This window comes from Callithrix jacchus, chromosome 2, assembly GCF_049354715.1.
Source record: "Callithrix jacchus isolate 240 chromosome 2, calJac240_pri, whole genome shotgun sequence".
Lineage (NCBI taxonomy): Eukaryota > Metazoa > Chordata > Mammalia > Primates > Cebidae > Callithrix > Callithrix jacchus.
The window spans coordinates 147,083,568-147,102,244 of record NC_133503.1 but is presented as its reverse complement, the minus strand read 5'-3'; the positions used below and the strand labels follow the sequence as shown (position 1 = coordinate 147,102,244).

General features: G+C 37.3%; 1 protein-coding gene across 7 annotated transcripts in view; it reads left to right on the top strand.

Moving 5' to 3' along the window:
- Window positions 1-18,392, top strand: part of IPO11 (importin 11) — a 221,033-nt gene extending 202,641 nt beyond the window's left edge. For all 7 annotated transcript variants that reach the window (XR_013532297.1, XM_078365462.1, XM_002744924.5 and 4 more), the window contains one exon: window positions 16,932-18,392. Coding sequence is in view for 6 of the 7 variants with exons in the window: in XM_002744924.5 (XP_002744970.1) it covers window positions 16,932-17,096 (165 nt within the window). In the remaining variant the exon portion in view is untranslated. The remainder of the gene's footprint in view (window positions 1-16,931) is intronic.
- The last annotated feature ends 285 nt before the right edge of the window (window positions 18,393-18,677 follow it).

The window sequence follows — 18,677 nt, the reverse complement described above, 5'->3', positions numbered from 1 at the left end:
CTCGTGGCCGGCGCAGCGGTTCCGCCGGCACCTCGGCACGGCAGCTCTCGGAGCAGAGTAAACAGGTTCAGAGGACCCCCACGGGCCCCCAGCATGACACCAGAGCCCGGCGCAGCGGCTGTGACAGCACCTAGGCGCGGCAGCACTCGGCGCAGAGTAAACAGGACCAGTTCCCCTTCTGACCGAGGTTTGGAGTCCTGGGAAGGCAGAGTCGCCTACTACGGACACAAGAAGGAAGCCAGACAGGAGAATCCTGGGCAGAAAAGCACCATCAGTTTTAACGGCGCTGCTCTGGCCCTGGAAACTAACAACCTGGACGTCCACTCAAGAGACCTAATCTGAAAGTTGGTAATTTCAAAGACTACAGGAGGATAAATTTACAATGACGGGAAGAAATCAGCGTGAAAAAGCTGAGAATACTCAAAGTCAGAACGCCTCTCCCTCTAAAGATGATCACAGTTCCACATCAACAGTGGAACAAGGCTTGATGGAGAACGAGTGCCTCCTGATGACAGAATCACTCTTCAAGGAATGGATAATAACAAACTTCGGTGAGTTAAAAGAACATGTTGTAGCCCAACATAAAGAAACTAGGAACTTTGAAAAAAGGTTTGATGAAATCCTATTGAGAATAGACAACTTAGAGAGGAGTATGAGTGAATTAATGGAACTGAAGAATACAATACAGGAACTCCAAGAAGTATGCACAGGTTTAAACACTCGAATTGTTCAAGCAGAAGAAGGGATATCAGAGGTCAAAATCCAACTTAATGAAATAAAACGTGAAGAAAAGATTAGAGAGAAAAAGAGAAAAAGGAATGAGCAAAGTCTCCAAGAAATGTGGGACTATGTGAAAAGACCAAATTTACGTTTGATAGGTGTACCTGAATGCGACGGAGAGAATAAATCCAAGCAGGAAAATACCCTTCAGGATATTATTCAGGAAAATTTTCCTAAACTAGCAAAGCAGGTCAACATTCAACCCCAGGTAATACAGAGAACACCACAAAGATATTCCTCAAGAGGAGCAACCACCAAGGCACTTAATCGTTAGATTCACCAGGGTTGAAACGAAGGAGAGGATACTAAGGGCATCCAGAGAGAAAGGTCATGTTACCCACAAAGGCAAGCCTATCGGACTTACAGCAGATACCTCAGCAGAAACTCTACAAGCCAGAAGAGAGTGGGGGCCAATATTCAACATCCTCAAAGAACAGAACCTTCAGCCCAGAATTTCATATCCAGCCAAACTAAGCTTCACAACTGAGGGAAAAATAAAATCTTTTATGAACAAGCAAGAACTCAGAGATTTTATTACCACCAGGCCTGCTTTACAAGAGCTTCTGAAAGAAGCATTACACACAGAAAGAAACAACCAGTATTAGCCTTTCTAAAAATATACCAAAAAGTAAAGAGCACCAACATAAAGAAGAATTTACACCAACGAATGGATAAAACAGCCAGTCAACATCAAATGGCAGTAACCCTAAATTTAAATTGACTAAATCCCCCAATCAAAAGACACAGCCAAAACCCAATGGCGTGTTACATCCAGACCTGTTTCACATGCAAGGATACACAAAGACTCAAAACAAAGGGATGGAGAAAGATTTACCAACCAAATGGAGAGCAAAAATAAATAATAAATAAATAAAAAGCAGGAGTTGCAATTCTCGTATCAGATAAAATAGATTTTAAAGCAACAAAGATATAGTGATAAAAGGATCAATGCAACAATAAGAGCTAACGATCCTAACACCCAGATACGAGACTTAGATTCATTGAGACAGAAAATTAATAAGGATATCAAGGAGTCGAACTGAGATCCGGAACAAGTAAACTTAATAAATATTTATAGAGCCCTCCACTTCAAATACACAAAATATACATTCTTGTCAATACCACATCACACCTACCCATAAGTTTAAATGAAACATTGATTGGCCATTATTAATACCCAATTTTTTTCAAAATAAAGCAATATTTCCATTTACTCTCCCTCTTTTTCTTCCTCTTTCTTCCTCTCCTTTACTTATTTTTTTTTCTTTCCTTCTCTCAAAAAAAAAGAAATCAACTTGTAAACCTCTAGATCCAGGTCGGCAATGTCTCTCTCATTGCTTGATTTCCTTCCTTCCCTTCCCTCCCTCCCTCCCTCCCCGCTTCCTCCCTTCCTTTCTTCCTTCATCCCTTTCTTCCTCCCTACCGTCCTTCTTCCCTCCCTTCCTGCCTTCCTCCCCCCCTCAAAAAAAAATAAAATAAAAATAAAAAATAAAAGCATTTCTCTGTTTACTCTTAAGTAATAAAATAATCAAGTGATAAATAATCAAATGATCAAATAATCAAGTAATTAAATAATCCTACCTGGTGCCATTCCACAGCTAAATACATAATGGCAATAGGACTATCATCTTCAAAATGAATTGTTTTTTTTTCTTTTGTATTCATTCAACATACATTTTTGAATGCTTACCATGTGAAAATAATTGATCTTTATAATCAGTATTTCCTCTGAGAACCTATCTTCTAGGGTATTTTGATCAAAATTACATACATAGTGTTTTAAAAGTATTAGTATTACCAGGCCAGTTTCTTAAAATGGAACGATATACTTGTTTTTATCTGTGCTTTGCTCACATTCTGCCTCTTGTCTACGTTTGATTAACTGACTATTGTACTGCTGTTGGTAGATCCTTATTTTCATTTCTAGATAATACTGAAACATACAAAAGGCCATTCTGAGACATATAACTTTACCTATAAATATTTCAAAATTGTACACCAAACATTTTTCCTAGCAAATGAGGCCATCAAGCTCAATATTAAATTTATCTAAAGTCTTAGAAATACTTAAAAATACACTGTGGCCATAGGTAATTCAGCTCCTAAAAACTGCAGAGTTGCAAGTGACATTAAAAAGATCCAAGAGGATAGGAAATAAGGAATTGAAGTAATCTGACTGAGCTGCAATAAAGATTCAAATTGATAATCAAGCATCCCCCTAAGGTAACAGTTCTTCCTGCAATTGAGCTAAAATGTTCATCAAAAAATAGTTTCAGATTATAGAGGTTAAGATCCTTCACAGTAGGGTACATAGTAGTAATCAAAGATACTGGAAAAGAAAATTCCCTTGAAAATGCCTTTGGAACTAAATAAAGTGATGATTGTGATGGTAATTTTTTTAGTTGAGATTTCAAATTAATTGCCTGCTGACATCAGTATTGTTCTTGAGTATTGCATAGCAGGCAACCTAACTGTATCTCCCTTATTTACTTAAATTGTTACTAAAAACCTTAATTATGATGAGTTCAGTAACTTTTCCCCTGTTCACTTGGAAGCATTGGCAGTGTGGTATTGGCTCAAGGTAAATAAAATCTTCAGGTTTATAAATGAAGAATGTGGTCTCGTTTAGGAGAACTTAGTAAATTACGTAACATGCCAGGGTACGTTAAACCGCCTTCATGGCAGATTTTCCTATTTCCTGTTTTTCTCTTCTGATTCTTTTTCTCAATGAATTGTAATATTCACTGTGTTTTAATATAAGGGACTTGTCTTTCAAGGGAAGAAAAATAAAGTAAACTTTTTGAAGATTTGTTCTGCATGTGGAAGTTGCCATTTTGAGGATTTTTTTTTAAATTATAAAAGTAACATACTAATTTAAAAACCACAAAATTAATGATACGGTGTGAAATAACATTACCCCTAGGTAACCTTTACTAACATTATGTGATATGTCCTTCCAAAAATTTTATTTGCATATATGTAATATGATCTGTAAGTATTTTAAATGTTAAAATTACTATACATTCTGTTCTGTGGCTTGATTTTTCTTAAATGAAGAACTGCGTAATTCAGTGAGCCAGTATTTTCCAAGTGATTAATGAGTACATGTTGAAAAATTATTCAAAGATAAGGACTTATTCATAGAATAAGATAGGCCAGCAGATTTAATGTAACAGAGAACAGGGGTCTATTGATCTGATTTCAGATTTTTTTTTAAAGAAACTACTATTTGTGAGTTTCAGTATAGTTTCAAAGAATATCCACAATGGTCAGCAAAGGCTGTTCAATACTACTTCGTTTTCCAGCTGCATGTCTGGGAAAGACTGGATTTTCTTTACTTCAACCAAAACACATAATGCAACAGATCGAATGCAGAAATAGATTATGAGAATCCAGCTTTTATTTAAGCCACACATTAGATTTCCAAGTATGTGAAACAGTGCCATTTTTCTCACTAAAGTGATATTTTTATTTTGAAAAATAGTTATTTATAAAAGTTATATTTACATGTAATGGATTTATTGTTATTTTTAAGTGAGTTGATAAAATTTTCTAATTTCAGATCCAGTAAATAGTGGTAGATTTACCCATATAAGCAAACGCTTCTTGAGATCACCAATAACTTGTAAAAATATTGTAAAAATAAAAATATTAAGGGCCTTGAGACCAGAATGTTTGAGAACCTCTGCCCTTGAAAGACTTTGAAATTGTCTCCATTTTTGAGTTATTATAAGCAGTGCTCCAGTAAACAACATCATGTACTTGTCTTTGTGCACTTCTAAAAGTGCCTGTAGGAAAAATTATAGAAGTAGATACACTAGACCAAAGGATATGTGTTTTTGAAATAGTGATAGATTATACCAGATTTCCAGTTTTTGTGCCCAGCAGTGGTTCATGAGTCATCCTGCATTCTGATCAGTTGGGATAAGTGGAAGCAGTGTATTGTTATTTAATGTACTTTTTCTTAATTATGAGTGAGACTAAGAATTTTTTAGATATTTATAGCTCATTGTTATTTTTTTTATTTGATGAATAGCTTGTTCGTATCTCCCTCTCACATACATTTTTTTTTACTGGACATTTTGTTTGATTATTTGCTTTTGCTTTTAAATAAGAGTCCCTTGGTGGATTTTATTTCTCAGGAATAGCCATAATAATATTTCCTATTCTACGTGCTCTTTTTTTTTTTTTTTTTTTTTTAAGACAGGCTCTCACTTTGTCACCTTGGCTGCAGTGCAGTGGTGTGATCTGGCTCACTGCACCCTCCATCTCCTGGGCTCAAGCCATTCTCCCACCTCAGTCCTCCAAGTAGCAGGGACTACAGGTGCATACCACCATGCCTGGCTAATTTTTGTATTTTTTGTAGAGAAGAGCTTTTGCCATGTTGTCTAGGCTGGTCTTGAACTCCCGAGCTCAGGCTCCACCCACCTCAGCCTCCCAAAGTGCTGGATTACATGTGTAAACTACCATGCCTGGCACACATGCTTTTTTTAAAAAAATATATCATTTTGACATTCCTCCTCATTGGCAGGTTGGGTCTATATATTCCTTCCCTTTGAAATTTGGCTAATTTGCTAATAGTTTGTCCTTTCCCAAGTCTCTATCATAAGATATAGCTTTCACCAGGTTCTCTAGGGACACTTGTACTTGGAAACTAGCCACCATACTATAAGGAAGCCCATAAATCTATAAGAAGTAGGCTTCGTTTTCCCTAGCTGAGGTCCCAGATGACAGCCAGCATTAACTACTGAGCTCAGTGACCCTTAAGATGATTCCAGCCCCCAAATGGCTTGAGTCACTCCGAGCCTTCAGGTCTTCCCTGTATATATCCTAGCCACTTTAATTCATTTTTAGGTGAACCTTAGCAAGGTAAAATAACCTATGACAGACTGCAGTTAGGCAGTTTTGTCTTTATTTTCTTTTTCACATATGCATTGTGTATGAACATCTTACTAATAAATCATCTGGTTTTCTGGAGGTGTCCTCTTGTAATAAAGTACTTTAAAATAAAATATATAGAAAAGGAAAGCTTTTGTTATGGTAACTATTCAGGTGTTATTTATGACTTTCTTTAAACTTAATCAGAGTTGATTTCATCCCACTTGTCTTACTGAGCTGGAAGAAACTGATGAGATTCTTAACCTTATTCAAAATGCCTTTATGTCATTGTATGAATTAAATTGAGGATCTTCGTTTAATGGTGGTTCTCAACTGGGTGCTATTTTGCCCCACTCCTTGCCCCTCCCCACCAGCATTGTCTGAAGATAAACTTTTTTATTGCTACAGGGCAGGGAAGTGCTATTGGCAGTAATTGGGGAGAGTCAAGGCTGTTGGTAAAGTTCTGCAATACTTAGAACTGAAATGGGAGAGTTACCTGACCCCCCTCACAGTATATGTGACAGGGGTGTGACTCATTCACAGGTGCTCAAGCCCCTTATGGGAGGGGGAGCATGCAGACAGGTAGGTGCAGAAGCCAGGGCAAGTACCCCTAGGCTCTGGCCTCATGACAGCAGCCAGGGGTGGTAGCCTGTGACTCCCCAAACCCAAGTGTGCATGTGTTATAGTGTACTCTTTTAGCTTTGCCATCTACAGATGGCTTAAGCGTTAACCAGCTCAGTGCCCTCTTAGTACCCAGGTTCTTGTCTGGCATCCAGGAAGAATCAGGTCACACACAGACTTGAGGATACTGAATATGGGGGTTTTATTGAGTGGTAGAAATGACTTAGCAAGATGTGTGGGGAGCTGGAAAGGGGATGGAGTGGGAAGTATATCTTCCCCTAGAGTTTAGCCATCTAATGGCCAATCGCCTCTCTGACTGCCCCAGCCGAACTCCTCTCAGCGTTCAGATGCTCCTTGTCTTCTTTACTTCTCTGCTGTGCCATTCTGCTGTTCTGCTCTTCTGTTCTTCACCTTATAGAGTTGTGGGTTGGGGTTTATGTGGGTACAGGATAGGTGGGTGTGGTACACCATATGGAAGCTTTTGGGCATGAAAACAGGAATGCCTGTTCCCACTTAGGGCCTTGAGTTTCCCGGCTTGAGCATGGGGCCTTTGCCAGGGAACCCAGTATTTCCCTGTCTCCTGTCTGTATCAGAACAACCCCCATAACAAAGAATTATCTGTCCAATGTTTCTTAGTGCCAAGTTTGAGAAACCCTGAATTTAAGCCACTGATGTTTTGTTGCTGTAGTTTTGTTTGAGTTTAGATTTTGCAAGTATAAATTATCTTGTTTCACTGAGCAGTGGGTAATTGCAAGAGTACCATTCAAGAAGTATTTATTAGGTGCATACTATGTGCCAAAATAGCAGATGGCTTATAGAGGGCCTTGAATGCTAGAAGCATAGCAGGTAGAATCATCCCTCTCATCCCCCAAGTATGTGCATGTCCTAATCCCTGGAACCTGGGAATATGTTTCCTGTATCAAAGATTAAAATTTCAACAAACTGAGTTACAAAGATTTAATTAGCTTTTATTAGTGATTCATGAATCAGGCAGCATCCAGTCTACAAAATAGATTGGAGCTCTGAGCAGGTGGCAGAAGAGTTGGTTTTTGTAAGGTAACTTGAGCAGGAACAAGGAAACAAAATAGTACAAAAAGTGGATTGGTTAACACCTTGGATGAGCTAAGGGAAAGGGTGCTTCCCTATCATCCTGTCTTGGGTTTATTGGTTGGTTACTGTGAATCCCCATTTTTAGAAAACTGGCCCATTCTTAAATTTAGTTTGATGACATGGTATCTAGCACAAGTGACTCCATTCTGGTAATTTAACACATGACAAACTGGAATTTGCTGATCAAAGGGAAATTATTTTGGGTTATCTAGGTAGGTACTTTGTCATGACAAGTCATTAAAAGTGGAAGATGGGGTGGAGGAGGAGGGGGAAGAATGGGGTGGCAGTGGTATAGAACAGAGAGGAGGAGGAGCCAGAACAGAAAACAAAGAGAAGATATTTCTGTTACTGAGGCCCAGGGACAGCTAACTGGCTACGTGGAGGTGTCTGTCTAATAGCATTATTGTTCACTGAGTGGAAGCAGTTAATCTGTAGGTAGCTAAATGTTGATGGGTGGGGTGGAGGAGCAAGTTTGGATCCTGCAGTAGGAAAATGCCAGGAAGTTTTCTTGATGTGTCTAAGCACAATCTCAAATCTTTCTTGCCAAAAGTTTTCTGCTCTTTCTGAAAATTCCTCAATAGATCAAAACATGATCAAATAACACTTGTTTAGAAATACATACACATCTGACGTGTGATAAAAATCAATGCTATGGCTGGGCACGGTGGCTCATACCTGTAGTCCCAGCACTTTGGGAGACCAAGGTGGGTGGATCACTTGAGCCCAGCTTGGCCAACATGGCGAAACCCCATCTATACTAAAAATACAAAAATCAGCTGGGCATGGTGGCATGCCTCTGTAGTCCCTGCTACTTGGGAGGCTGAGGCACAAGAATTGCTTGAACCTGGGAGGCAGAGGTTGCAATGAGCCGAAGTTGTGCCACTGCACTCCAGCCTGAGCCACAGAGTGAGACTCTGACTTAAAAAAAAAGAAAAAATCAGTGAGAGATCAGGATCTGCTTTAGAAAAATTAGCCTCAGAGCCAAATTTGGCTTAACAACTTTGCTATGTCAGCAGATGATCAAAGACCATCTCCATCACATTTTGTCATTTTTATAAATTAATGATACACCGTTTGATCAAATTATATTTTTGAAAGAGATCGAGGACACTAACCCATTCTACATTTCCTCTTTATAGCACCTGCAGTTTTCAATCCTTCACCTGATAGCTTGACCTTGTTGAGAATTTTTATCAACAGACTTGAGATTCTTAATATGATTTGCTCAGTGATCTTGCTTCTTGGAACCACAAAGGCAGTTGGAACAATAAGGAGATATAAGGGACACAGCTGTTCCCCTTATATCTCCTTATTGTTCCAACTGCCTTTGTGGTTCCAAGATGCTCATATTTGTTATGTTCAGATTTCTCAGTCCCTGTAATAATGGTGTAGACAGAAATAAATGATACCCAGAAAACTCAGCATATTCATGACATTTAGATTTCAAACAGAAATCTCTTCTGATTTTTCTTCACAGTTTCTCTTTATCTTCTTTTCATTCTCTGAATCACCTGGAATCCACATATAATAGGAACAATGTTTTATGCACATGTTTGGATTTATAGTATATTCTCTCCCACAGTGGACAAACATGAATATTAATTATATTTCTGAGAGGGAAGTAATTATAATTAAAGGCATTGCTGGATAATGGTACTTCTAGATATCTAGCAATCTGTTATTTTTAATACCCATTACATTGATGTGTATAGCACATCCCTAAATATCCTATTACACTTTATGTAGCCATTTTACTTTAATGACAATAAGATGAATGGAAGGAAAAAGTTCTTTATTATTTATTAATTTAGTTATATATTAAAGTTGACTTTTTAAAATGTAAAGCCATCACTCCATTGCTGGAAATTGAATGCAGATAGTCCTAATTGCACTGCCGAAATTGACTTATAAGTAGAAATGCTTTTATAAAACATGTAAAAAATTATCTCAAAAAGCAACATACTTTTATAGGATTCTAAAAATGTATATAAGATCGTAACATTTTTATTGATGCAAAATTTATTTTATTTTCCTACACATTTTCTTTTTGTGATAGCAAGTCTTCCCCGCAGCCTTCTATGTTAACTGATGCTAAGGATAGTCTATGGTAGTCTTGTGAGCCTTTGTTTAGTTGAATGTAAGATGATCTAGTGGGTGTGTGGTGAGAGATCTGAATAATATGATCAGGAAATTTAATATTTGTATAAAAATTCTACTCTATAAGTAGAATATATAAATGTTCAAGAAACATTTATAAAAACAAGCATATTCTAGGCTAACAAAGAAAACCCCTAATTTCCCAGTGTAGAAATAGTACAGGTTATATTATCTGACCACATTAAAGTAAAACCAGATATTACACAAAGGTTGAGAGAAATACTGGTTTCATAAAGTTTTTTAAATAGTATTTTGAAGGGGAAGCTTGAAATTTTGAAGTAGATGACATACAGCACTGAGATTATTACACATAAAAACATGTGAGGACAGCTAAGGTATTCCTAACCTTAAGTAATTTTATTAAAGAAAGAATGAAAATTAAACTCTACTGATGTCAAGATGTGAGAAAAAGGGGAAAAGTCAGCCTTTAGAAAAATAAAATTATTAATAGACTAAAAATTTTTTAAATTAGAAGGGAGAAAAGTATTAAAATTGATGAATAAGTATTGTTTGCTTGTTTTTCTTTTTAAAATACCTACAAAATAGATAAACCTGGCCAATTTAATCAAGAGGTTAAAGAATAAACATAAAATATTAGGGATAAGAAGGCATATAATACAGCTTCAGGTATTACACATGCAAGTCTACGCTAATCAATGGAAAAATCTTGTCAGAACAGTTTTCCTATATTAATTTTACAAAAAAACAAAAATCAGAAACTTAGGACCGGATAGAAATAGATTTATAACCATGGAAGAACTGTTTTAAATTGCCTCCTTCCCCCGCAAAAGCCCCTCCTCTCAGTGTTTCTTGCTTGCTCATTGCAAGTGGTTTTACCAGAATGTACTATGTCTTTTTTAAATGTGGTTTAATTCATTAAATATTACTAATGACAGGCCGGGCTAGGTGGCTCATGCCTGTAATCATAGCACTTTGGGAGGCCAAGGCAGCTGGACCACTTGAGGTCAGGAGTTCAAGACCAGCCTGGCCAACATGGTGAAACTCCATCTATACTAAAAATGCAAAAATTAGCCAGGCATGTTATTGCACACCTATAATCCCAGCTACTTGAGGGGCTGAGGCAGAAGAATTGCTTGAACCCAGGAGGCAGAGGCTGCAGTAGGCCGAGATCACACCACTGCACTCCCACCTGAGAGGGTGAGACTGTTTCTAAAATAAAAAATTATTAATGACATTCTTTTAGCAACAGCTTGTCTTTCCTCCCTTTTTTCTTCTTTTGTTCCTCCCTCCCTCCCTTCTTCTCTTCCTTTGTATCCAATTTTAAGGAATAGATAATTCTATGCTAGTTCAACTATTCTAGAACCAAGAAAAAAAAAAACAGAAAAGAAAATTATAGATGGCTTTTTAAAATAAAAATAGATGCAAAAATGTAAATTACTATCAGCAAATTTACTTAACGTAAAATTTAGCATTTATTCCTTGTAAAATTGCTTATTGAAATAGCAATAGAATATTATGATAAACTGTGTATATTTGGAATTGTGCACAAACATACCAGGATAGTGGATAATCTAAATGTGAGGAAATGCTATCATCATCTTTAACAGACCTCTGGAATCTCAGCTTAATGTAATAGTTTATTTATCGCTCAGGAAAAACACAAGAAAGGGAGGAGCAGGAGTGTCTCTTAAAATGCCCAGTCTTGAGGGATGATCCTGTCAACGGAAAGAATCATACTCTGTAAAATATTTAAAGAGATTTATTCTGAGCCAAATATGAGGGACCATAACCTGTGACACAGCTCTCAGGAGGTCCTGAGAACATGTGCCCAAGGTGGTTAGGGTACATCTTGGTTTTATACATTTTAGGGAGACACAAGACTTCAATTAAATACATTTAAGAAATATATCGGTTTGGTTCCAGAAGGTGGGACAAAATGTGGAGGCAGGAGACTTACAGATATTGGTAGATTTAAATTTTTCTGGTTGACGATTGGTTGAGTTTATCTAAAGACCTGGGTTCAATGGAAAGGAAATGTCTGGGCTGTGGAGACCAAAGTTTTATCATGCAGGTGAAGTCTCCAGGTAGCAGTCTTCCAAGAGAATAAATTGTAAACGTCTCTTATGAGACTGAAGGTTTGTGTTGATGTTCATGCTGGAGAGTACAATGAGGCACCCTACTTGCTATCGTGGCCTGAAGCAGGCTTTCAGGTTACATTTAAGAGTGCCCTGGCCAAAGAGAAAGTCCATTCAGATGGATGGTGGGCATCGGGGGGCCTTACAATTTTATTTTTAATTTATAATCTAGACTTACTGTCATGCATGACTTCAACACATGGCTCTGTCTAGCTGGAAAACTGAAAAAGAATGAGTAGGAGTGGTTTAAGAGTTAGGCTGAATAATGGTACTTATCATTTCTGCTCACATTTCATTGGCTGGGAAATGTGGTCTGTATGGCCTAGGAAGAAGAGTAGAAGAGATGATGATGATACAATAGCCTGTTACATGGAGTTTCTAACCAGTGTGATGAGAAGAGAGTGCATGTCACTTTAAGTATTGGCAAAGAAGAGACGAAATTCAGAAGTCATTGAAATCGTAATGTTGTAGGAAAAACCGGGTTTTTGTCTCAGGACCCGGAAGGATTAGGCTCGCAGACACTTTGAAGGGTGAGGGGAAACCGAATTTATTGGGCAAAAAGGAAAAAAACTCAGCAAAGTGACAGGGGTACCTGTTAACAGTCCCGCATCTCATAGATTGAATCCCAGGTTACCACACCGGAACAGCAGAAGTCAGGCTCCTCCCCCTGCAGATGGGGCTTGTACCTCCCAAGGCTCCACCCTGTCCTCCCAGGCTGGTTGGAGATTCTGAGACCTGCAGTCCCTTTTATCAGCCTTCAGGCTGTTTTAGGCTTGAAGGTGGGGTTTCAGGGGGAAGGGAGGTGGGCCTTGTCTGCCTCTTCTTTCTGACAGTAATTTAAGCCAGAAAAAATCCAAGGTCAACAGATCAACTATGAAGAGAATTTAATAAGTGATAACATAAATGTATGTTGCTGTTATATGCTAGCAATAACCAGTTGGGAAAGGAGCCTAAATGACGGTCCTTTACAAATTTGAATCTTATTTACCCTGTGGTTTGAGGAATCCTTTGGAATTCTGAAAACGAAAATCAAAATCAGAAGTACATTAAAATTCTGGATGGTAGATGAGTCAAACAATGATTAAAAAAAAAAGTCATCAACATTTCCTAGTATGCACACAGTAAAGTGAAACTCTCTCAAAACTGCCTCAGTGAAACTGAAGGAGAAAGGAAACCTGAAAGATTTCTGGCAAGTAAGTAACAGTAAATGGGTTTAAGTTTAAAGAGCTTATAATTACTAGCTGAAGGGTTTTTTTTTTTTTTAAGTGTTATGTGTTTTATTTAGCCTGTTGTCTATATTTTTATTTTAATGCATATGTAAATACCTGTAGATGTTTTATTATATTTACTTGAGAGTTTAGGCCTCAAAACTCTTTTGGCCCACATTTTTCCATAGCAGTGTTTCTTATTCTTGGATGTGATTCACAGTCACTTGGGGAGCTTTTAAATATTCTGGTACCTGAAACTAGTTAAAATCGGAATCACTGGCAGTGGGACTCAGACATCAGCGTTTTTTAAAGTTTCCCAAATGATTCCCTTGTGCTGCCAAGTGAAGAACTACTGTTATATAAAGATTTGTTGTGACGTTGCTGAGGCTTCCCTTTCCTCCTTTATTCTTATCGTTAGTTTTAAATGAAATTATACATGTGAGTGGCCTACCCTGTACCTAGCACAAGACTTGCCTGTGATTGGAGTTTAGTAAATGTGGATATTGTATTTTTATTCCTACTTAATTGGTCCAAGGATCACTTCATACTGAAACAAAAGGAAATAAGCAGATGTTCTGTTGCTCAGATTTAGGCTTAAAATACTTTGTCTAATTGCTTAAGTTGTGCATTTTTGTCAACTTTACTCTGAGAGATTTAAAGCACATTGCAGTAAAGGCATACTAGGGTAAGAATTCCCAAGTAATAATGGTCAAGGACTAATGGAAAGAAAAATAATTATATCAGGAAACCTAGTTTATAATTGCTAACTTGGAATTTTAATTTGTTCACTGAGACATGTATATACCATCATTCTTATCTCATGAAGTCTAGGTCCCAGTGTTTCTAGACATAGCAATGTAAAATAGTTCCTTTACTTACAAGCTCATCATTTAGAAATTGTATTCCAAGCTTCTCAAAGGACAGTTTGGGTTTCACAGTGGGTACAATGTGATGACTGAATTTGTATTGCTGCGCCGTATTGATTAAGTGGGTTCTGACTGGTATCTCCTGGACTCATACTCTTCATTAAGCCAAAGTTGGGAGGAGAATTTACATACAACATATTTTAGATATATTTCAGACATTGACAGTTACATGTAGCAAAACAATTAGACATCAGAAAAGAAGGGAATTTTTGAACCAAAGATATTTTAATTAAACTAAGAAATTTTTGAAGACCACATGGTCAGATACATTGTAGTAAATAAATTTTCCTTTAAGATTTTTGGTGTGTTATATACCTAGTGTATTTTTGTGTCATCTACCAAGTTTCATGGAAAGGAAGCCTGAATATATTATTATTCTTACTAAAATGTTCTACATGTCTTAAGTGATAAAAATTAAATTAAGCAATTACTTAGTATTTTTCTAGGATGAAATATACTTTTTAGCAAAATTCCTTATGAAATTGTTACCAGAAATGGGTCCTGATCCAGATCCCAAGAGAGGGTTCTTGTATCTCAAGCAAGAAAGAATTAGAGTTGAATCCTTAGAGTGAAGTGAAAGCAAGCTTATTAAGAAAGTAAAGGAATAAAAGAATGGCTATTCCACAGGCAGAGCAGCCCCTAGGGCTGCTGGCTGGCTATATTTATGGTTATTTCTTGATTATATGCTAAACAAAGGGTGGATTGTTCCTGTGTTTTTTTGGGAAGGGGTGTTAAATCCCTGGAACTGAGGATTCCTCCCCTTTTAGACCATATAAGGTAACTTCTTGATGTTCCCATGGCATAAGTAAACCATCCTGGTGCTGATGGGAGTGTCTTTTATCATGCTAATGTTTATTATTAGCATGTAATGAGGAGTGAGGGTGACCAGAGGTCACTTTTGTGGCCATCTTGGTTTTGGCGGGTTTTAGCCAGCTTCTTTCCACAACCTATCTTATCAACAATGTCTTTATTACCTGTATCTTGTGTCAATGCCCAACATCCTGGGAATGCAGGCCAGTAGATCTCCACCTTATTTTATCCAGCCCCTATTCAAGATGGAGTTGCAGTAGTTCAAAGGCCTCTGACAAAATAACTTTACAGTAAGTAGTTTCTGAAAAATTACATTTGGGCCTATAGGCTTAAAAAGTGAATAATGACATATGCCACATAAGGAAAATGAAAGATTTTGCTTCATTAAATTCTTCCTGGGTGAAATTGCTTATTCATATAGTGAAATATGATAGAAAACTTTGTTTCAAAGAAGAAAAATCTCAAAGAACAAGAAATGTGTAAGTAGCCCCCCCAGAAGCTAAAATCTTGAACCACTTTTGAAGACTTAAGTACTATATGGGTTGAAGCATGTGTCAAAAGGCTATCATTACCAACAAAGGGAACTGATACACACTTCAACTCAAACCATTCTGTCTTAGAGTAATAATTTTAAAAGCAAGCAATACTGAGCCACTTGCTTATTAAAGTCCAATGTGTGGACTTTTGAAGTGAATCTGGTTGTTAACATTTTGTTTATCTGGTGTTACTCCAGAGTTGGGAATTCTGGGTAATTACCTTTTGTTAATAACTGAATCCTCTGAAGGTTTCTAATTTTACCTTAACCATTTCATTTGAAATATTTCTTAAATGAACACATGCTTTCTTAGAAGGCAAGAGTAAGAGGGGGGCATATGGAAGTAATGGAAAGAGAACAAAACCAGAAATTTTCTGATCTATATTCTGGTTATTTTGATGTCATTAACTTGAGAAAAACTAACCTTGAATGTTATTCAGAGCTTGGAGATATCAGTTTTTATCTCAAAATTGAATACAGGCTAGCTGCTTAGAAGTTGTATTATTGGACACTTATTTAAGCTAATATATAAGATGAGATGTCAGTTGTAGAGCAGTTTGTCCTTATACCAGATGGCCACAGATGGGGATACTTTTCTAATTTCTGAGCCCATTTTTTAGAATAATCTTCTTAATTTGGAATAATTTTAGGTTTACAGAAAAGTAACACAAATAGTACAAAGAGTTCCCATGTGCCCCTGCACCCAATTTCTCCTAATGTTAACATTGTATGTTCCATTTTTCTTTTTTCTTTTTGAGATGGAGTCTTGCCCTGTCACCTAGGCTGGAGTGCAGTGGTGCCATCTCAGCTCACCACAGCCTCATCCCCTCAAGTACCTGGGACTATAGGCATGTACCACCACACCGGGCTAATTTTTGTATTTTTAGTAGAGAAGGGCTTTCACCATATTGGCCAGGCTGGTCACGAACTCCTTATCTCATGATCCGCCTACATCAGCCTCTCAGAGTGCTGGGATTACAGGCAAGAGCCACCGTGCCTGGCCCTATGTTTTTCAGATATATGCATGGTACATTTTTCAAAACTAAGAAACCAACTTTGGTGCATTATTATTAACTAAACTCCAGACTTTAATATAGATTTTACCACTTTTCTGGTAATACTGATAGTTCTAGGATTCAATCCAGAATATCACACATTAGCCTGGTTCCAGGTGTGTTTTATGTGTATGTGTGTATGTGCATACCACAGGTATAGAAGACGCCAAAGTTTTTCTGTTGTTACTGTTATCTTTAGGGAGTGGACTTACGGGTTATTTTTTATGAAGTTATACTTTTTTGTTTTCCAGATATCCCAATGGGAGAGGAGGAGTCCTTTTTTTATTTCAACCAGAAGCATATACAGGAATTTAAATAGTATTGCAATCCAGGGTAGGGCAAACATTGTCTACTCTCTCGATCCTGAGGGCATCACTGAGTTGCCACTGTGACCTACCCTGTTCCTAAAGAGAATGCTAGACAATTGTATTTAAATGTTCTTCAGCATGTTCTGTTCCTTTTAGAATACTTTCTACTAGGTTTTGATGCTTTAAATGAATGAGTTCCCCAGCTCTTGAGAAGCAGCTAGTCAGACAGTATGTTCAGGGGCCCTAGGGAACAGAAGTTAGACTAATTGAATGAAATTTTCTTTGACAGATTTTTCTGCATGAGACTGATATAGAATCTGTGTAAGAAGGGAGGCAGAAGCAATTTTATTACTATGGAAGAGATTACAAAGAACTTTAGTAAATTGCAGGTAGGAGAGACTAGTTTTGCTTTTTTGACACAGTCTTGCTCCTCTCTGTATCCCACAGCTGGCCTTGAAGGACCCTGTTCATACGGTGTCACTGCAGCAGTTCATCTATGAGAAGCTGAAGGCACAGCAGGAGATACTAGGAGAACAAGGTTTCCAGTCCCTCATGGAAACAGTGGACACGGAGATTGTCACCCAGCTACAGGAGTTTTTGCAAGGATTCTAAGAGCACGTAATATGTTGCTGCCTCCCCTTTCAGAAATAAGCTGAATAACCCAGCCTGCCGTTTGTATGTGAGAGCCTGCTGAGATGAAGAAATCACTTGTGTATGAAAATAAGCAAAGACCACACATTTTTTTACTACAAAATGTAATGGATACATGTAAATCCTGCATAACTAAAATCACAAACCTATTCCTCAAAAGAATTTAATTTTATATTTATGAGGGAGCCCTTTACTAAAAAGTACATGTAAAAGTACATTTGATGACAATAGCTGCTTAGTTTCCTGTTAAGAGAAGAAACTTTATCTTTTAATTATGTGCTCTTAACATTTGAAAAGACGAAAGTTAATACCTGAGATGTTTTTCTGCAACCAAAATTGGTTAAATTTGGCTGCCTTATCCTTTTTTTAAGCTAATGAAACTACAGGTTTGAAAAATGACAAAGCTCTTCAGATGATGCTATTAAAGAAATGTGTGTACTAAGCAAAAATATATAAATAGTGACAAATACACATTACCAATATTATCTTGCAAGGGAGTTATTTTCATCTAACATAGAAAATGTGTTTATCAGAAAAATGCTTTTATTTTCATTCTAATTATTTGATACAGAAATTAGTTAAGGCATTTTTTTCTTGTGTTTTTTTTTTTTTTTTTTTTTTTTCCAAATAAATACATTGGGTCTATAAATGTACATTTGTTAAGGCCCATGAAAGTGAACCTGTGGTACTGCAGTACCACATGGGAGGCCTCTGGTTATGGTTTGGTGGTCCTAGTTCCTTTGTTACTCCTGTAAGCACCAAGAAGAACTGGGCAACTCTCAGTCCCCACCTGTGCTGTGACAGTCCCACATGGCTATGACAGACTGTTGAGCACTTACCCTTCCCAGGTTCCTCAGTGCAGGGGTGCATCAGGGCCTCAATAATAGGGATATACCTTGGAGGATCCAGTAGTAATCCCCAGGGTACTAGGATTACTAGTACACTGATGGAATTAGTCTTCCTTCCTTATTCCTCTAACGTGCAGTACATAAAAAGGGGAAAAGGAGAAAAAAAAAAAGCCTTACTCTGTTTTACTTGCCATTTATTGTAAGGAAACTTTAAAGCATTTTTTAGGAAATACTCAAAAGCAAGGTTGGAAAATGTCTTATCTTTCTATAGAAAGCTGGGTACAGTATGTAACTGCGGGAAACACACTACCCCTTTGTGAGCTGTGGAACCCAAAATGTATGGGGATATTTGATGTTTTCAGAAAAAGAAGAAACTATGGTCCAAATTAAATTTTCCAAAGATACCTCACCTTGGCCTGATTTGTCTGACTACTTTTCTTGCTCCACAAAGAAGGAGTTCATAAAAATTGCCCAGTGACTTACAAAGAGAGTTTTCTTTTATACTGTAGCTTTGATTCTATGCTAGTAGGTATCAGTACTGGAGGTAGCAAATCCTAGTTTCCGTTTTAATTTATCTTCATTTAAAGACAAAAAGCTCCTTTCAAGTGATATTTCTTTATCATTATTTACTCAGTCCTCAAGACTAATCCAAGAAGAATTACTTTCTGTTGACTTAATTATTTTCATTTGAAAC